The sequence below is a fragment of the Trematomus bernacchii genome, unplaced genomic scaffold (assembly GCF_902827165.1).
Source record: "Trematomus bernacchii unplaced genomic scaffold, fTreBer1.1, whole genome shotgun sequence".
Classification (NCBI taxonomy): Eukaryota; Metazoa; Chordata; class Actinopteri; order Perciformes; family Nototheniidae; genus Trematomus; species Trematomus bernacchii.
Genome location: NW_022987313.1, coordinates 2,475,730 through 2,497,364, shown reverse-complemented (window position 1 = coordinate 2,497,364; position 21,635 = coordinate 2,475,730). Strand labels below are relative to the sequence as shown.

Genomic DNA, 21,635 nt, shown 5'->3' with positions numbered 1-21,635 from the left:
GCAAAGTTTACCCAAGATGACTGCATGTGTTAATGATTGACAGCAGCCTGGCGCCTTGCAGGAACGCTTATGTGAGACCTGAGAACATGGAGATAGGGACACGGGTAGATTGTATTTGGGTCATCAACATATATTTTTCCATCGCACAAATCCTGAGCCGTTACCTGAACCAGGCGACCACATGCATCTAAAGTCTGTGCATGTGTAGGATGTTACTACTGTCTGTGTGCTACTGTCAGTATCCCACCAGTGTGTTCTTGATCTGACTTAATCACAATAACAGGTCTAGCATTGCATCTTAAATCGACTGCAGTCCAGTTTGAATCAAGAAACTGTTACGACATACCTGGACATGAAGTTATCTGATTTATATTGGTTACTGGATGTTCTTCTTTATAGCTCTGACATTTAGTTTCAAAGAGTTAGGGATCACTCTATCAAAAGAAAAGGGATGGCCTTCAATTTTGGATGATCAATTAATCCTTTAAAACAAGTCGATATAACTTCTTTAGAGAATAAATAATACTTTCTTCCTCCTGCAAAGTGAAAGTTGAAAGCACAGGTTTTGCTACCGCCTGTCTACATGTGGTCTGGCCATTAGCTAACAGTGGCTAATGTTAGCTAACTAGAGCCTCGGTGTGTAACGGCCATTACTGAGGTTGCTATTTACCTTCCACTGGTACTACTGTTAACCACGGTATGCACAAAGCATTTGTAGCTATCCCTATTTAGTGACCTCGATGGCATTACAGTTACATGTCCTTATTTTATCAAGTGAATATGTATAATGTTTCTCAGATTTATATAATTGTAAACATTAAATATTTGGTTAAGTGTTTTGAAGACGTCCTGTATGGCCCACGAAGCTTGTGATGGCAGTTCTGCTATTTTATTGCATTTGATGACTTGGATGATGGGTTAATGATAACTAAAAGATGAAAGTAATTGCAGCCAACCAGCTCTGTATTGTACAAATCGCTACAGGTCAGCTTGTTTTGGACTGTTGGCCTTGGTTTCAGTCGTTTCCCTGTAACTGGTGCAGTCTCCTTTCTCTCTTCTTCGTTCATCTGTTCCAGTCTGCAGGTTTCCTTACTGAAAGTAATTATTTTATTATAGCCTAACGTTGGCTGGTTACTTCTGCCATTTACGCTTCAATAATAACTAAAGTGGGGTTAATATGTTGAGATTATCCTGCTGTAAACGTTTGACTGCGACAGATTATATTTTCTGCAATCTACAGAAATCCAATGGAAAATGTTCATTCACTTTTATCAAGGGAGGTCTTAGGACGCTGACTTCCGAGTTGGCTTACAAAAATCTGCCCCACAGCACGACTGTTTACCTCCACATTTGCAGTAGGGGTCACATGACCATTCTGACCTCTTTAATTGACTGTGTTCCTGGTGCTGGACACTGTTTAGCTTCCTCCATGTGATTACATGTGATTACATGTGTACAGTCATATGATTGTCAACACAGTGTCATGATAGCTGACCAGTTGGTTGTGTGCCAGCCTCCTGTAGAGGTTTACTTCGACAGCTGATGACGGCCATGTTGCTGGGTCACGTCTGTCTTCCTGTTGGACTAAACAACAGATGTTTTGTCAGTCAGCGTTTATCATCTCTCCTCACTGTAATCCTTTATGTAATGTTTAACCCCAGTAGAGACAGCCGTGACTGCTGGGAAACACTTCTCCTTGACAGGAAACATGACGCACAGTTTCATTTTGATTCAGATGCCAACGTCTGTATCTATATAGTCTTGCTGAAAACATATTAAGCTGTTGAATTAGCTTTAATGCTTGCAGAAAACAAATTAATCAAAGCGTTTGGTCCTTTTGGCACATTATTTACGGCATAAAGTAAATAAGATCCACTTGGTATAATCGGCTGGTGTGGGTATATATGTGGGGGGAAAGTGATATTGTCTAAAAGTGAAACATCAGAAATGTAACCAAATAGTTTTGCATGTTGGCAAAATAAAAAGGGATGAAAGACATGTAGGTATCAAGTTCTAGGCTCATTTGTATCTAAAAGGTTACACATGTACCTATTTACAGTCTATTGGGAGTGTTCTGAAAAGAGTTAAAAAACTCTGGACGAACTTCAGGATGTTAGCCTTTTCAGACCATTAACATGCACAACCATGTATAGAACACACTACAGGAAAGGGAAGAACCTAAAAAGCATATACGCCTCTTTTTAGAGTGATTTCAGACGACCGGTACATACAGTTTAATCTGACGGTATTTCTTTTAAGAAATAGGAAAGTGGCAATACTTCCCCTTTAACTTTTCATGAGGCCCTTTTTAATCCTTGTCTACTTCAGCGACCCACAATAGAAGTACGGTTGGTTGTTCTGGACTGGGTGTGGCTGGAAAGCAGCAACTTTCTCTGGGTGATTAAGGTTAATTAGAAGCCACCAGCAGTGAGGAGAGCAAAGGTCACACCGGCAGCGCCTTGACATTCCTCCATCGATAGCTCTGCATGTCTTCCTGACTACTTCACTAATCTCCTGTCCACCTTAACCTCCACTGTTTATACCTTTTTATGAGGATGAACCCTGACCGTGTGTACATACATAATAACTACAAACTGACCTTCAGGCAGAAGGGTGGAGTAACCTGCTGAGTCCATCTTTTGGACTCTCTACTGCCGTAACTCAAGCTTGCTCGCCCACTCTTACACACTCGCTACTTTTATAGACGAGGGGGCTTTCCCATTAACACTGAGTGTGTGTGTGTGGACTGTTCTTAAAGAGTGCGTCGCCTGCTCATCTTTCACCTTCCTAGACTTGAATCTGCAGCGCTGTGTGTAGACCGGTACAACCTAAGAATAGTGGAGCACAGAATAACATGTCATGAGGAACCATTAAGTTTAGATGCATCATAATATTGTAAATATGGAAATGTTACTCACACGGCAATTTATACTACGGGAAGCTCTGTATAATTTAGGAAATGTATTTGTTGCACTTGTACTGTAACACTCAACCTACTTTTTAATTATTTGTTTAAAGGTAATACACTCTCAATTTTGGGATAAACATAGCTCTTTGTCCTATGTTTATGTAGCAGCAGGAAAGACTTTGGTTGTAGATAGTGTTTCTGCATATTTATGTTCTGTAAGAAGCATTGCCTTACTTACAACCATTTTACAATCTATATGGGTTATTTTTTGTGTTAGAGAAGTTGCATTGGTGAAGTTTTGCAGCAGGTCTGCACTTACTTATGATGACTGGACCGACTCGATGATCTCCCCTATAATCACTGCAGACTAAATCATGTTAAGCTTATTAAACAACATTAAAATCTTTCTTAAAAAAAGACTCAACCCCATGTGAGTCCATAAATCCTGACCCTGCGTTCAGTGGATTGACTCTGTTATGTAATTAGCCTAACTTAAAGGAATTCCTGCGGTGAACCATCCGACTGCTCTCGCTCGGTGTGTCGTTAAGCTTTTTTTCCGCCATTAATTAAGGAGCAGCGTCTTCTCTCTTCCTCTGCCAAAGAAGCCCCGATGAGAGTCTCTTCCAAATCGGAGACAGAGCAGAGCAGGCAGGAAGGAGAAAGCCAGGGTGAGGCTGAAGCATCAGTGTTTCCACAGTTTCTCACAAAGCATCTCAGAATAGTCCCGTTGATATTAGACCAGTTTGCTTCACGAGAGAGAGAGAGAGAGAGAGAGAGAGAGAGAGAGAGGATGCTTGTATAGTTTTCTGACCGGGTGCCAACACTCCTTTCCCAGAACACAGGACACTACAAAATCTGCACTATGACTAGGTTTTATATTTAAAGAAAATCATTTTTTCTGCCAAAATGCAGCAGATTAAATGTTTCTATCCTTATTTCAAGATTTAGCCTGTTGCCCAATACAATGTTTTTATTAGTGTATTTACAGTTTTACAACCCTTAAGGGAGGGACAAAATAAATGTTTAGATATATTAGGTTAGATTGGATTTACTTACATTATCCCTTAATTGATTTGCATCAAGGACAAAGAGTATACTTCCATATTAAATAACAAGTTATGCACATGTTTTTAAGAATATACGATATTTACAAAAAGAGCACAAAATAGCATTGAGTAGGAGTTGCTGTAATAGGCTGCCACAAACCGTAAATATATGCATATTAACAGTGAAAGATGTATATCTATCAAATACACAATATAAATATACAGAATAAGTTTCATCACTGTAATAGACCAGCCTACAACTGACACATTGTAAACATAAGATAGTATCTACCTTATACAAGTGTGAAAATAAATAAAACATACATGTATAATAATATACTAAAAACTGTGACTGGTTCAAATAACTTTTCCAAGAACAACAGAAATCATTTAATATGGATTTTGGCAGCACCATGCATTTTATTGCCGCATTTTTAAAGCATGCACCTAAACCCCTCCAAAATCCTTAAACCAACCCCAAAAAAGAATCCAATCGCAAACCAAAATTGATTAATATATAGACCTAATTATAATCAATTTACCTTGGTCTGCCATATGGACCTGCAAACAAGTGAAGTGAAAGTTACGTTGGACAACTCTCTCCTTGTCCACTGACACAGTTGCGGTGAACCCTACACTTCACTGGCCACACGGACGTCGACTCGCTGCTCCCGCTGCGATGCATCCATAAATAATCCTGAACATGTTGGCTGGCTTACGTACAGAGAGGCCGACAGAGCAGATCAACAACTGCCAAACACTCATTACAACCCCGCTTCCATCCGCTGCCCACAGTGGCTGCTGGATTAAAAAAGATCACATTTGTACCAGATAAATAGATTTGAGGATAAAGATGGATGTTATAAGTAAACGCCACCAATGATATGGCTACTTTTGAACAGGAAAGAGCTCTAGTGGTGGTCTTATGACAAATCGGTCTTGCCAGTGTGTTTGAGTGACTTTAAAAAGGAGATCATCTGAATTTATTCTGAATGAAACATGCGTGAACATTGTCGCAGGTTTCAGGGTTATGTAGCTTGAGATGGTGAGAAGGCCTTGTTATCTGAACATGGTGAGTGATGCATATTCATATTACATCATTTGGCTTTGATTTGGTAAACGGAAATCAATCTTGGCCACAATTTAGTCCTTTCACTTTGGAGGCATATTCCTAACTTTTTTTTTTATCCTTTGCAATTAAAAAATATTACGTTTTGGTGACTTTTGCTTGCGGCTTGTATACTTATTCCCATTCTGCTTTTATGCTTTGCTCTTGGTACAAACATCCAGACATGTAGTAACACAGTATTTTGACGTTGGCCTGCAAAGCCGAGACTAAGACTATGTGTTCAACCTGGTCAGAAATATACAAATGTTTAACTTCTTAATGTGTCCTATTATCCTTGATGTGCAGTTTGATCTCTTCTAAAGAGGAAACATGAGCTGCAATGTTGCAAACTGCAGTGGAGGAGGAGAATATTTGATTTATTCCAATGTTTGTATCGTGGTAAAAGTTTTAGGGATTGGACTTTGGGTTTTCAAATTTGAATTTGGAGAAAATATTATCATAATGAGCTTTAAACCAACAGATGTGATGGTAAAAGTGACTTTGTACTGATTTAAAAAAAAAAGGATGTGTGTGTGTCTCTGTCAGTGTGTGTGTGTGTAGTAGCTATTCCACTCCAGGGTTGTTCCATGCTGATGGTAGTTTCTGGGGTATTCTAGGCTACAGACACACACTCTCTCTCATGCTTAAATATAGTCACACACTCTTTCTGTGTCTCTCTCTGTTCCTCTCCCACTTCCATTCTCTCGTCCTGTTCCAAGCCCATTCGCTCTGCTCTGTGTCTCTGTAGAGGGATTACTGTGTCCTGTGTGATTATCTGTCTATTAATAGCTTCCTTTAAGGCCGTTCACATGCTCCTATAGCGGCAGAGCGGCAGGATCCCGAGGCCCCGGGCTCCGTAACACAAGCCGACCCCAAAGCCTGCAGCCGGTAATTACTGAAGCGAACTACAGCGTACTGTACGCTAACGTAACCACTCACCAGGACCTGACACACAACAAACATGCACATATTCACTGCAATGAAAACTACCGTATGAATATATTAGCAATATTCTTTTGAAGTGTCTCCTCATCCTTATCTAGTCCTGTGCATACATTGCAGCGCCTTGCAGATTTGCATACTTCCAGTCGAGTGGGTACAACTGTAACGTGTACATATAACATTATATACAGACATTAAAGGGATGTTTTGCAGGTTAGGAAACTTGCAAAATCGCAAAAGAATAATCTGATGTTTCCATATTTAACCGTATGCTTCAGCAGTTTCTTACCTGCTAGATTTTTGACTTGCTTCACCAACTAGCTTGTGACCACAATGAACTGAAAGAAGATGAAAGGCACAAAATGATTTCCGTTCATCACTACGACAGATCCCTTTCACATTATATGTACTCATTAGATTAATTTTTAATATGAAAACATGGATTACAGCAGTGTTAATGCTTGCTTTAGCTTTCATATGATTCACCAAATTCTGCTACTCTTATCCAGGGCAACTGAAAAAAGATGGAGCAGGACTGAATATCTTGCTCAAGGACATGTAGACTTTGCAGCCGCCCTAATATTCTGGTCAGCACTCTTTTTTTAGGTATTTGGAGCACTGAGTGATCATATCACATGCAGGGCAAAGAGGAACTTGTTTGATCTTGTTGGCGGTTTAAACATGAGGTACTCTCCTCCTCAGATGGTAGATTATTTTCCTTCCTGATCACACTTGATTTAAAAGTCCCCTATTATACTGTTTTTCCTCAATATATTATAGGTCTCAGATATATACAAAACATGTCTCTGAAGTGTTTGACTCCAAACACCAAACAGATCATTGTAGCATCCCATAAACCCCTCTGTTTCAGCCCTGTTTCAAAAGTGCTGATTCTCTGTCTGTTACTTTAGATGAAAATAAGGAGCCACTCCCCACGCCCCTCTGAGAGATATTTGGTTAAGAAGAACACAATGGTGCTCTAGGAGGAGATTCAGGTGATAAGGTGGGGGGGGGGGGGGGTTACCTTGGTTGCTGATTGGCTAATGGTTACACAAGCCAGAACATCGTTATGACATCATAAAGTGGCCAAAATCTGATCAGCTCATTTTCAGACAGGTTTTTATAGAAATGGATCAGGCGAAAAAGATAGGGGGTCTTTTTTCCTGAAACTTTCAGAATCTCTTTACACAGAGGGGACACATGTTTATGTATAAAAGACGTGAACAAGTCTTGGTTCACCTAGTTTTGTGGCTCTGGGATTAAAGCCTGCAGAGGCCAGGACTCCTGCCAGTCAATCAGTGGGTTTGAGTTTGTTAGTGACTTGCCTGGTTGGACTCATTGAGCTGAGCTGCAGCAAGATGCCAGCAGGTCATAAGTAACTAGTGGCATTTGGATCAAAAGATGTTGGGAATAATCACTTAAAACGAGATCTGCCAAGGGTTGTTTTCTAGGACAGGAAACTGCACTTTCTGTTCAAACGGTCAGAGCTCGAGGAAGAGGATTTCAAGAGTTTTAATCCATTCAGTCTGATGAGCTAAACTCAATTTGATCTAGGATAAAGACTGATGGGACTGGTGGCTAATGTATTTTCTATGTTTGTTTTTTCCTGATACACTCCAGAAAGTAAGATGTGCTTATGATCCACTGGCTTTTCAAAGATCTGTTAGTCTTACCTGTACAACAACAGCAAACTGTGTTGTCAAAAAATGTTGTCTTTTTCTGTGAATTTAGACCTAAAAAAGGTAAAATATAAACAATCTTAATACCTCGAGACACTGTAAAAGTTCAGGAAAATCAACACAAATCTTACCGTCTCAACTGATTAATTATATATCAACATCTAAAGCAGTAAAAAGTAGTGATAAATACTTTTAGGGCTGCACCCAACATTTATTTTTCATTATTCATTTACTATTTTCCCACTAACCAATTAAAAATGAGCTCTATAAGATGTTAAATGGATTCCTAGAGCCTTCAGGTAATGTCTATTTAATTAATGCATCAGCTAATCCCTCTGCGTGTCATGGAGATGTGAAAAAGTCATTCCATTGTTTCTCAAAAAGTTTCTCAATGCCGTTTGTGACGGAATTGAAAATGACAAATGAGAGCTTTGAAGTGTAATTAGGGAGCACACTTCAGACACGCACTCACTCTGTGTACGTTGTGTGTTGAATTCAGAGCAGCTTATCTGTTACATAATAAAGCCCGGTGCTGCTGGGTTGGGAACATCAGGTCTGGCGATGAGGGAAGAGAGTCGTGGTCTCGCTGCAGGTCTGAACTCTGAGCGACCCCTGATTCTTCTCCCAGAATCAGGGAGGGGGGGGGGGGGGGGGGGGGGGGATCAGAATGAAGAAACCTGCCGACTTGTTCTGCTGCACATCCACACAGACTGTGACAGCTCAGCATTGGAAACACTCGCTGCTGGATAATGAGGCCGTCTCACTCATCCTCCCTGTACAGAGAGAAGATGAATTAGTAAAGAGCTGATGCAGAGCAGGGAACAGATTTCTACAACTGATGTATGCATCCTTTGTTTTCAGGGCTGCACCATTTTGAAAAATTGCCATTATATTGAGTGATGTTGCAATATGATTCGCAAAATTGGAGCGAACGATACATTTTGAAACATTATTCACAGTATAAATAAAAAATTGATTTATAAAAAAAAAAAAAAAAAAAGGCTCAAGGGAAGGATTTTTGAGCTGAGGATTTTATCCAAACAAGGATTTTATTAAGTTTGTGGAATATCTAGGACTCACTACAATACTTAATTCAGAACAATATTTTGACATATTTTTATTTTACCAAATAAAGCGTATATTGATAATTTAAACTGATTTTGAAGCCCTACTGACTAAGGTTTTTAATTTAAATCCATACACAAAGAAACACCTGGGCTTAAAGGTAGGGTAGGTAAGTTTGAGAAACCGGCTCGAGATACACTTTTTGTTATATTCCATGGAATGCTCTTAACATCCCGATAGCAATGAATATCTTAAGTGCTTTGACAAAAAATCCATAAAAAAATGTCATCTGTGGAAGCCGTAGTACTGTAAAAAGCACGACCAATCATTTTAGCCGGCCCGGCTAAAATAACTGGATGGCCTACCTGCCTGTCAGCCTTCCATCGGGGCACAAACTTATCTCGTGCCCTCATTGGTCATGTGCGCGTTCGTGTGTGTTGGAGGAGGGGCTCTGTAAGGAAGTGGCAGATTTTCTCCGGTTGTGTATTTTCAAATTCTAGCGATCTCGAGCCGGTTTCTCAAACTTACCTACCCCACCTTTAATCCACATTTTTGGAAGTTGTATAATCTTGTATACGGATATTATGTTTTTCTTCTTATGGTTACCATCCACATTATATTTATACCAATAAACCCTTTGCCTTGTTGCCACTGGATGTTTGAAATATCTTTCTGAATAGTTGCGAAGCATCTTCAGAACAAGTAAATTTAATAGCTAAATTAAAGACAAGAAGATTCGGAGACAGTTGCTTCCCGCGGGCAGTGAGACTGTTAAACAATTGAACTGCTGAAACAATTTCAAAACATTCATCTGCTACTAAGTAATATGTATCTAATATCTAATATATATCATTCCAATAACTTGTATATAGACTCGTACTGCACTATTCCACATGCTCACTTATTTTATAACTATTTTTCTTTTTGTATTGCTCTTGCTATCTGTATTATGTTGCATTGTTGGAGAAGCCTGTGACATAAGATTTTCAACAACATAATTACTCTGTAGCTATGTCAGTTTGACAATAAAGAACCTTGAACCTTGAACCTTGAGCTTCTTAAAGTTTCTTTAAATGGGTATTGTTTGGGTGATGGATAAACTCTTTTTCTGAAAATGTGCTTATAATTCTCAGCTTGACTTGAATTACTCAGAAGGACAAGGACGTCCATTGTCTGTGTTTTTACCTCTACCGTCATCCGCAAAGTGTTTTGTATTTAAGAATATCACATTTATTTCGACACTAATCAAAAGGTTTTTTCTCTTCCTCTCTGTCAGACGTGCCAGCGCCGGAGCAGCCCGAGCTGTTCCTGAAGAAGCTGCAGCAGTGCTGTACTGTCTTTGACTTCATGGACACGCTGTCGGACCTCAAGATGAAGGAGTACAAGCGCTCCACGCTCAACGAGCTGGTGGACTACGTGACCGTCAGCAGGGGCTACCTGACAGAGCAGGCCTACCCCGATGTCGTCAAAATGGTGAGGAGGGATGCACATTCAAAAACTTGTTGTGGTACAGACATCAAAACCATTGTCTAATCTAGTGTTTTCCCAACCTTAATAATAATAATACAAGTTATTTATATAGCACTTTTCCTGGTGCTCAAAGCTTATGACCCGTTATATTTATATATTTATTTTGTTTTGGCGCTCAGATTATAGTTGCAACACCTTCAGTGAATTAGTAGAATACCGCTAATATAAAAGACAACCTTGAAGTAGAAAGCAAGGGTTGGCGGTAGGGCTGTATCCGAATATTCGTTCGTTGGAGTACTATAATCAGGTTTCAATTTCGTTATTTGTTTTTTTGTTTTTTTAAATTGAATTTATTGAAAACTCCAATATCAACGTAAAAGCTTGTGCCTCTTCGGGGGGTGCTAGCACTTAACCATAAATGTTATTGTTTACTTTCTCCGTCTTTGTATGTAGATATTACTTTTTCTCCGTTAATCTCCGTCACGTTGTTTCCATAGCAACAACAACTTCCTGTCAACAGCGCTAACTCTCCTTCAAAATAAAAGCATGACCATACAAAATAGGAAGCCAAGCCAAATTACACTTAACACATATACAACTGCAACGAAAGTAACAAACACAATGCAATATCCTTTTCAATTTCAAAGAACACAAATTGGGTTACATACATTAACAAATAACTATAAAACAACAATACTGTAGAATAACTAAATGCATGCCTTGAATAAACCGAAATACACGTGTGGAAGCGGGCTGCTGATTACTACGCACCCCCCCCCCCCCCCCCCCGCGTGGGCCTTCTGTTTTCTGACTGACCCAAAGTTTCCTGACGATGGGAGGCTCCTGGTATTATTGCCTTCGACATTAACACGAGATGAACCCTTTATATTCAAACAAATATAATGTTTTATTTTTGCTCATAAACTTTCCCTCACATTCCTAAATCTTAAGAAGATGAATTACAGGCTGGTTTTTCATTCATTTGCGGCTGTATGCTTTTAGATAAAAGCCAGACTCACTCACTCATGCAGAGCCGTAAACTCACCGCACTCGAGTCCTGACCCATTTTCCTCCCTCGCTGTCGTGTGACCCTGATCTGCACTCGTACACTTACATCAGCAGCCCAGAATAAAGCAAGAAGCTACACACAGAGCTTCAAAGCAATGCAAGTTTACCAGTGTTGTTGTTGCTGTTGTTGGCTAAACAGACAGTTTTTCATTTGAAATGTAAATATGTGAACGTTACAATATCGAACATGTAGATTTGTATAGCCTATTTTAGCATTTTGCATCACTTTGGAGAACAGATTAAAATGTAAAATTAAATGATTTAAACTCGGCAGCAGTGTTGAAGTCAATGCGTTAAATTAAGAAGATTGAAGATTCAACTTATTGTCATTACGTAGTACAGGTACTATGTAACGAAGCGGTTTCTCTGCATTTGACCCATCTTAGTGTTAGGAGCAGTGGGCTGCCATTACGTACGGCGCCCGGGGAGCAGTGTAGGGAACGGTGCCTTGCTCAGGGACAATTTAGGCAAACATTTCTCTAAAAAATAGACTAATTTAAGTCCTGAGAATAGTTCTGTGAATATTTATTTGTCTGTTAATCTTATCTGTTTGCAGTCAAGAAAAATAACAGCCAAAGAAAACTAAGGGTCGCTCAGGTGTGGTGTGATGCAGGGACACAAAGCAGATTTTGATGGGGTCATGATTGCATACAAAGTCAATAAAAGATGTGATGTGATGCCGACATGCCTATAGCTAGCTAAGATGTATCCACAAGCATTACACATCATTTAGTCTTTATGACAAAGCAAAGAAAAAAGGCAGGAACTAAAAATAAAAGAAAGCCTTTTCATGTTGCTAACTAGATTCAGCTAACGTGTGTACATTGGGTGTTTGGTCTACTTGTACCAAATGAACACAGGCAGTACACACACACCAGAATAAACATTTGCATGAAAAAAAAGTCATGAAAAAATGTCTCATTGACTTGTATCTGGTTGCAACAGAGAACACAACTTACTAAATGAATATTGTGGACTAGGAAGATTTCAACGTTGGTTCTCCATAGAGAACATATACAAGAACTTAAATACATGTTTTAAATATGAAGCAGTTATAATTAGGTTGTATGTAAGCTGATAATCATGTCCCTCTGTGTTTTTTGTACCAGGTGTCTCACAACATATTCCGGACCCTTCCGCCCAGTGACAGTAATGAGTTTGACCCCGAGGAAGACGAGCCCACACTCGAGGCCTCCTGGCCACACTTACAGGTAAACACAGCCTCACAGAAGTGTTTGTGTATTCACTTACGCTCAGTTTGTATCTTGTATATTTAATTTGTACACAAAGCAACAACTTAAAGGTACAGTTATGTGCTATTTCTTCCTTTTATTATCTATCCACCCAGCATTTGTGGCTGTAGCCCAGTTTGACAGATACTTCCACAGCTTTTGGTCTGTGTACATGCCTGTTGGTACCAAACTTTGCAACCTTACTGCGATCATTTTGAACACCTTGATGTATGCAAAAAAAGCCCATAACGTACAAATATATGACTAGTTTTTAAACCTAACTGACATCAGAGACTCTGTGATGCTGCAAAAAGTCACTTAAATAAACTGTCAAGAAAATGTTCTACCATGTATCTAACCCCTAAAACCACATGTCTGTTTGTTTACTGATTAGAAATGAGGACACAGCGTGGTAATTAGTGAGCTTTAGACATATTTAGGGGTCTATTTTAAACAGACAGATCCAGGCTAGCTGTTTCCTTTTGCTTCCATGTATGCTAAGCCAGGCACAGATTTTCTGCCCACGACTCCTTTAGAGATTAGATGCAAATCTCAAGGAGATCCTTCCTGGTGGTTTTCTTAATTTCCAAAAGGAACATGTCCGACATTAATTGTATTTTCTTCATGGTCTTTTTGTTGTACAGCAGGAAGTGTGACTGTAGTTTGTTTCCGGTGTTATTCAGAGTCGATTGAAGCGAACTTCAAACTCACAATTGACAAATCGGACAAATCTTCCGACACAGCAGCTGATGGAAGAAGTTGCCCATTGACATTTTAGCACTTTTTCTTTTGTTTTCACATCAACCACATTCCTTTCTTCTTCTCCTCTTTAGTTGGTATACGAGTTCTTCATCCGGTTCTTGGAGAGTCAGGAATTCCAGCCCAGTATTGCCAAAAAGTACATAGACCAGAAGTTTGTCCTACAGGTGAGTCCGTCTGCTCCAAATGTCTTCAGTTCATCCGTCTCACTCGTTTCTTCCTCCATGTTTTTTTTCCTCCCGGCTGTCCTCTCTGTGTCTCTTTTGCTTCAACGTTTTTTTTCTATTCTCTTCCTCTGGGATTATGATTTCTTTATCTGTCTGCGTTCCTTCTCTCCGCGCAGCTCTTGGAGTTGTTTGACAGCGAGGATCCTCGGGAGAGAGACTACCTGAAGACAGTCTTGCATAGAATCTACGGCAAATTCCTGGGTCTGAGGGCTTTTATACGAAAACAGATCAATAATATTTTTCTACGGTGAGTAATTAGTCTGTCGAAAATGTCTTAAACTGTTTTTATCCATTTAATGTTGTTTCCACTCTAATAATCACAGGATTCTTAGCACCGTGTATCCACTTTTATTTGCCTGTTCCCTTGTAAGTTTCGTATATAAAGTGTATATCTAGTTAAAAAAGATGTCAAGCTTCTTCAGACAAGGGATTAAAATGTACTTTCTGGAATTATAGGAATCGTTGCTAAAAAGGAATAGACGAGACTAAGCTTAATGACAGAAATGTCGCTCACATTTGTTAGATTACTAAGCAGCAGAATTGTTTCGGAAAGAACACAATATTTAAGGTTAGAAAAGGTGACCTATTTTATCACTAGCTGGTACAAAAAGTATTCACAGTGTACTTGGCAACTCAGCTTTATGAATATTAGAAAACATGATTTTGACAAATGTGTGTTTTCAAGTTATTTCTGTGTCCAGCATCGACACAGTTAAACAGAAGTCATGTCAAATAATTCTGGTGTTTGTTTTTCTGCCAGCCATTTATAATCTCCATTCAATGTGGTCATTTACAAATCATCTGGGTTTAGTAGTTGATCTCCTCTCACTTGTCTCCCCTCTCCTGTGCCTCCCCCCCTCTCTGGCTGCAGTTTTGTTTATGAGACGGAGCACTTCAACGGGGTGGCTGAGTTGCTGGAGATCCTGGGGAGGTATGTGGAGGCCTCCGACCCTCAAACACACACTTACACACACCTCTGTTAGCTGATGCTTTGAGACAGAACACACAGACCTCAGAGCGCCAGCAGAACTGAGCTCTACTCTGATAACCACCTGTTTTCTTTAGTTGTAATGATATAAGAATGTCGCTCATTTAATCATACTCGCTTAGGGGGATACTGATCTTCTTCAAGAGACTCCCCAGATAACAAAATACAGATAAGAAATGAAGAGAACTCAAAAGCTGATTCTCTTTTTATGGAGCCAAATGATAGTGTAGATGTGAAGTTCAGGGAAGAGTCAGGAGCAGAGTTTGACTTGTAGATAAGACATGAATTAATCCTTTCGGCTCAACAGTCTTTTTAATCCATACAAAATAAAGACCCACACACACACAGTTCATCAGATTTATATCAGGATTAGTTGATAAAAACGAATTAAATATTCTTAAATATCGCTAATTTGCTCACAGCTACGTCTGTGTTGTTGAGAATACAGGTTAAAACAATTGGTCAACTAGTTGATTTACACATAAAAAAATCTACCAATTGCTAATTCCTTTAGCAGTTCTGCTGCTATAAGCTTTACTCCATTTATTTTCTAGCACAAAAGAGGGAAATATTTTGTAATTTCATCGAAGAAGGTGCTGTGATTAGCTGATACATTGATTATCAATTGACTGAAAACATTAATAAAGACCTTGAAAACAACATATTTGATCCATACATTTCGAAAGAGAGTTTTTTTTCTTAGAGGAGCTTCATCTCTTTATTTCTCCTCCAGGCTCCACTGCCTGTATAAACAGTCTCCTTTATTCCTGCTGCTCATTGATCTCCCACTTGCTTTCAAAGCGTCACAATGAGACTCTTTCATGTGTTCAAGTTTAATTTATGTTTATTTCTTCTCTATTTTTCTCTCCTCTCCCTCAGTATAATCAATGGTTTCGCTCTGCCACTGAAAGCGGAGCATAAACAGTTTCTGGTCAAAGTGTTGATCCCCCTCCACACCGTCAGGAGTCTGTCCCTTTTCCACGCACAGGTAACACATCTCTACCAATAGGCCACAAAGCAACCGACTGATTTTTCAAAAATAACTTCTTCTTAATGCATAGACTTGAATTAGTTTGACCTTTTTTGATACCTGGTAACTGGAATGACAACATTGTTAACACAGAGTTGCTAGAGCTTTTAAAAATAAACTTAGACATAAGACCTTTTTCATGCAAACTGTAATGACTTTTTATAGAGTGAGTCAACGTATTAAAGGTGGGGTAGGTCATTCACTTCAGATACACTTTTTGTTATATTCCATGGAATGCTCTTAACATCCAGCAATGAATACATTAAATGCTTTGACAATAAATACATTAAGAAATTTCATCTGTGGAAGCCGTGGCGCTGTAAAAAGCACGACCAATCATCTGAGCCGGCCCGGCTAAAATAACTGGATGGCCTACCTGCCTGTCAGCCTTCCATCTCGTGCACAAACTTATCTCGTGCCCTCATTGGTCATGTGCGCGTTCGTGTGTGTTGGAGGAGGGGCTCTGTAAGGAAGTCTGAAGGAAGGGGCAGATTTTTTTCGGCTGCGTACTTTCAAATTCTAGCGCACTCGAGTTGGTTTCTCCATTCTTACCTACCCTACCTTTAAGTTAATTAGCCTTTTAAATTAATCAACTTTCCCAATTGAACATAACTTTGCCGAATGGGCCTCCAAGCAGAATATGTTTTGACCATATGCTAAAAAATTAAACAATTTCTATCTGTTTTCAAAATAATTTGGCTTTTGGAATTATTAAAACTGTTTTCAATGCGTCTTTGTATTTGAGCTTGTGCAGGAGTTTGCATGATGTGTTGTGCTTTGTACGAGTTTGCGTTACTCAGTGACTAGTACTGTTGTATGCTAAGCTAAAGGCTAAAGTGTGTCCTCGCATGTTGTCTCCTCTCTCCTTGTAGTTGGCGTATTGCATTGTACAGTTCCTAGAGAAAGACCCAACATTAACAGAACCAGTAAGTATCCACCAACAGATAATGACAGCTGTTATTTAACTGTGTTTTAATAGTCTCCATTATTTATTTTCCATTAACTCCAGAGTGTCTTTGTCAGTTAAAGGTGAACACAATCAATTACTCAATAACTGCCATGGTAGATTTTAACATTACAGCTGGTAATTGAGGTTGATCAGAAATGGGGCAGACAGCGCCTCATTGAGGGGGAAAGGAGAAGTTCAATGAAAGTAAAAACAATTATTGTAGCTTTTCTAAACTCAGCCTCTTCATCATCCTCAGGTGATCAGAGGCTTACTGAAGTTCTGGCCAAAAACTTGCAGTCAAAAAGAGGTGAGGCCTCTTTAACTTCGTTTCACTTTGAATGGTGTGTTTTTCTCTGTGTGTGTGTGTGGTAATGTTTCTTTTGTCCGTTGCTGTGTGCAGGTGATGTTTCTAGGAGAGCTGGAAGAGATCCTGGACGTCATCGAGCCCACACAGTTTGTGAAGATCCAGGAGCCGCTCTTCAAACAGATCTCCAGATGTGTGTCCAGCCCACACTTCCAGGTCAGTCAGCATCCACCGCTGATCAACTGTTAGGATGGAAATGACTGATAGGTGGTTTACTTGCAATGTAGTGTAGAAACAGGCATGTACATAATCTGTTTAGGGATTTGTAAGAGTAGTTAGGAGTGTTTTAATACCGTTTTAAAGTGTCCTTAAAACCTATTTATATAAAGGCATCGCCCTAACTTTTTTTTACTGATTATTTTAATTATTTTATATGTTTGCATTTCCTCATATATCATAATTTTCTATTTTTTTTTTATATCTATTTGTCAAAAGAAAATCCTTTTTTTGTATTTTAAAATACTTTTTTAACTTTACGTATTTCATTATATTATTTTCTGTATCATAACTTAGGGCAACACCTATACCATTTAAGGCTTTCGTCTATAACAAACATATTTGGGAAATGAATGGGAGGACACAAGTAAAAAAAAAGAAGAGATATTCAGGATTCTCCACAGACACTGAGCCAGGTTTGTGTTTTGGTGGCAGGTTGCGGAGCGAGCTCTCTACTACTGGAACAACGAGTACATCATGAGTCTGATCGAGGAGAACTCCAGCGTCATCCTGCCCATCATGTTCGCCAGCCTCTACAGGATCTCCAAAGAGCACTGGAACCCGTGAGTAACGCTTGAAAGGAATCACCCTTTATGTACAAAAATAAGACTACATTGGATCTTTTTTAAGAAATGATCAAAATTCTTTAGGTTTAAGATCATTTTAATTGAGCTTTGATTCAATGTTCGCACATCGAGTCATGTGGTGTCTGTGCATTATTGCTGAGCAGCAGCTCTCCTTTGTTTTTACTGTTTTTCTCATGACCTGAAATTCACACTGAGCCGTTTTTTTTACCACATGACGGCCCTGTTTACTGTAAACAGCAGACAACACAACTTCTGAGTGCATGACCGACTTTATTTATTTTAAAATCTTGAATATTAAAGGTGGGGTAGGTAAGTTTGAGAAACCGGCTCGAGATACACTTTTTGTTATATTCCATGGAATGCTCTTAACATCCCGATAGCAATGAATATCTTAAGTGCTTTGACAAAAGATCCATAAAAAAATGTCATCTGTGGAAGCCGTAATACTGTAAAAAGCACGACCAATCATTTTAGCCGGCCCGGCTAAAATAACTGGATGGCCTACCTGCCTGTCAGCCTTCCATCGGGGCACAAACTTATCTCGTGCACTCATTGGTCATGTGCGCGTTCGTGTGTGTTGGAGGAAGGGCTCTGTAAGGAAGGGGCTGTGTATTTTCAAATTCTAGCGCACTCGAGCTGGTTTCTCCAAAATTACCTACCCCACCTTTAAACATATAACTCTAGGAAAACATTTGTTAAAACCTGTCTTTTAAAATGCATTTAATTACAACTCTGTACGAAGTCAACATCCTACTATTGATCCAAAACAGCCATTTGAAGGCATACTCGGAGGAAGTCACTCCATAAATAACATATACTTTACTGCTGGTAGGTTTCTCATTTATTTGAATGGGATCATTTATAATTCTATAAGTTAAAACACTGTTGTTAGAAATTGAATTTTATTATGCTAATTAAAGGTATGCTAAAGATACGTTAGCATGTCAATATGTCCAACTTCTCACGTTTTTTAAAAATCTAAATAATGAACTATAAAATCATATATTCACATTTCAATATAGTAAGAAATGAAACCTACGTGCTGCTCTTTAAATGGATTTGTCTCGTGGACTCTTGATAAAGGTTTCTAGCCGCTGTAAATCCAGATGTTGTCAGTTGTAAACTCTGCTCCTCTCCTCCTGCAGGGCCATCGTGGCGCTGGTGTACAACGTACTGAAGGCCTTCATGGAGATGAACAGTACCTTATTCGATGAACTCACAGCCACTTACAAGTCGGACCGCCAGCGGTGAGGAGCTGCTCACTCACCCCATCATCTCATTTATTAATGTTGTGAAAGTTAATGACACCTGCAGGGAGCTGCTTAACACAACCACAGCGTTACTATCATCATCACACCCTACAAATATCAGGACTAATGTCCGGCAGTGGCTCAGTCAGTAGGGGCTTGGACTGGGAGCCGTAGGGTCGCTGGTTCAAGTCCCCGACCAGACCTAAATATGGAGTGTGGACTTCTACTTGGAGAGGTCCCAGTTCACCTCCTGCCCTGCCGTGGTGCCCTTGAGCAAGGCACCGGACACCCCCCTTCCCCCCTCACTCCCATTGCTCCCCGGGCGCTGTACAATAGCTGCCCACTGCTCCTAGTACTAGACTCCTGGTACTAGGATGGGTTAAATGCAGAGGCCAAATTTCACTGTGTGCTGTGTGCTGTGTGCTGTGTGCTCTGCATGTGACCATTAAAAGAGGGTTTCATCCCTCCCAATTCTAATTCTAATTCTAATACAAACTGTGCTTATAAAACAGCAGCACTAATGAGTGAGTTAGTAACCGCGCTAGAAGTAGGAAAACTAAGAATATAATATCGTACAGGCTTTTTAATAGATGTAATGAAAAGTATGTCCTGCCTATGTAATAATAAAGCTTCAGCGCTCAATCTGAAAGCCAGATAGCGAGGGACGAAGATCTGAGTAAGGCAAAAAGTTCAACGCTCACCTCATCAGTGTCCTACCGTTTGATACGCTCCATGCCGACTCTCAGAAAAAAACTTTAAACTGAATGCTTTGTAATATTATCCACAACGTTACATTTTTTCCTAAAGATAATGTACCTAACTGATCACATATCCCTACATATTTAAATATCTGAAGAAACCAATGATGTTGGCAGAGATTCAGAAGTTTAAAAGCAGGCTCTAGTGTCTCAAACACAAAATAAAACTCCATGTTTTTTTGTCGCAGTGAGAAGAAGAAGGAGAAGGAGCGGGAGGACCTCTGGAAGAAGCTGGAGGATTTGGAGCTGAAGAGGGGCCTTAGGAGCGATGGGATCCCAACTTAACAAAGACAGCGCCGCGCTCCCCCTCTGCCCCCCCCCCTCCTCTCCCCCTGTGACTCCCCCCCCCCCAAACCCCAAACCCCAAACCCCAAACCCCAAACCCCAAACCCCAAACCCCAAACCCCAAACCCCTCCACATCAGCCATGTCTGCCCAGAGCTCCGAGAAATCCCCGATACAGGTCGCCGTCTCTGGATCGTCACGGAGAGCCCGCTGGTTTCTTAATTGTTTTTTTGTTTTTTTCTTATGTTTTTTTTTTTCTCCTGTGTTTGTGCGACTTACTTTACAGTAGATTCATCACGTCTGTTTTCATTATTTCAACAGCACTGTAAATAATTTGTTTTCCCTTAAACTGATATTATTGCAAACAGAAAAACAAAACAATAATAATAAAAAAGGAAGAAAAAAATAGTAAATGAGAAAATGACTTGTGTGGGCGGGTGGATTAAACAACATAAAACGTTTGGACTGTAGGACGCGAGAAGAACTCTTGGAAAACATTAAACGACAAAAAAAGAAGATCGATCGATTTTAACTCTTCGTCCCGCTCTGCTTCCATACAGTCCCGTGTTTCATTTTTATTTTCATGGTTCTCCTCTTTGCTTTTCCTCTCGTAGCCTCCGACTTTCTGTTCCCTCCCTCCTCTCTAATGGGGCATCTGTCATTTCTGCCCCCGTGTGGGACATCCGGACTGATAATGGGTTCCCCCTCCTCATTAAGGTTCCTCTCTGGCCCCGCCCTCCTGTCGTCAGGTTCTCCTTCCTGTTTTGAACGGTGAAAAACAACTGAATAAATCACATTTAAAAAAAAAAAAAAAAAAAAAAAAACAGTAACAGGGACCTTCAGTACACACAGATCTTTAAGTGCGTTTACATGCGTGTCCATGGAAGAGTTCCTTGTTTGGGTATTTAATCTAGATCTGAATATTGTTTTTTCCATTCTGTAATATAGTATCTACCTTTTTCAGTAGATATTTAATTACTTCAAGAAAAAATGCAGAAAAAGTGGATATTTTCTCATCAAAAGACATCGGAAGTTGGTTTTAAAAAAACATCGCCTTATTTACATTTTACTGCTACAGGTAAAAAAATCATGCAATTTCGACCACAAAATCACTTTTGGTTTTCTTGCATTTCCTGTGGCTCCTTCACAATAAAATCACTGCAATCAATCACTTAAAGGGGACCTATCATGCACAAATGCACTTTTGTACGTCTTTTATACATGAATATGTGTCCCCGGTGTTCCAGGGAACTCACCAAGTGTCAGAAAACACAACCCTCTCTATTTTCCTCCATACCCAAATCTCTAAAAAAGGGGCTGCAACGGATCTGATACAGACTGATCCAGATTTGAACACTTTCCTGACGTCAGGAGAGTGGCGCTACGGCTATTGGGCCAACTCCACCAATCAGGAGGAGACAACCACGGCATTGCCGTTCAAAATCGCTGGAGACGTTGTAGTACATATGCCAGGCCTCTAGATCAGGGGTGGGCAATTATTTTTTCCATGGGGCCACATGAGAAACTGAAAATATTGTGGAGGGCCGGGCCAAAAGGCTGAACTCAATTCTGCATAATATTAATTGTATTTCTTTATAAAAAGCAGTAAATAGCATTGTTTTGACAAGCTGGTAAGAGTATATGTTATAGTTAAGCAATGAAAAAGTGAGGTTGCCTTACAAAAAAATGTCATTTATTAAATCAA

At 39.7% G+C, this 21,635-nt stretch overlaps 1 protein-coding gene across 5 annotated transcripts in view; it reads left to right on the top strand.

Annotated features, from left to right (window-relative positions):
• ppp2r5eb (protein phosphatase 2, regulatory subunit B', epsilon) overlaps nt 1-19,986 on the top strand; it is a 39,820-nt gene extending 19,834 nt beyond the window's left edge. For all 5 annotated transcript variants that reach the window (XM_034123089.1, XM_034123081.1, XM_034123072.1 and 2 more), the window contains exons 3-14: nt 10,025-10,221; nt 12,396-12,497; nt 13,352-13,444; nt 13,621-13,751; nt 14,376-14,435; nt 15,372-15,480; nt 16,395-16,448; nt 16,728-16,778; nt 16,872-16,991; nt 17,487-17,614; nt 18,784-18,885; nt 19,835-19,986. In XM_034123089.1, coding sequence (XP_033978980.1) covers nt 10,025-10,221; nt 12,396-12,497; nt 13,352-13,444; nt 13,621-13,751; nt 14,376-14,435; nt 15,372-15,480; nt 16,395-16,448; nt 16,728-16,778; nt 16,872-16,991; nt 17,487-17,614; nt 18,784-18,885; nt 19,835-19,931 — 1,244 coding nt within the window. In that variant the 3' untranslated portion in view covers nt 19,932-19,986. The remainder of the gene's footprint in view (nt 1-10,024; nt 10,222-12,395; nt 12,498-13,351; nt 13,445-13,620; nt 13,752-14,375; nt 14,436-15,371; nt 15,481-16,394; nt 16,449-16,727; nt 16,779-16,871; nt 16,992-17,486; nt 17,615-18,783; nt 18,886-19,834) is intronic.
• The last annotated feature ends 1,649 nt before the right edge of the window (nt 19,987-21,635 follow it).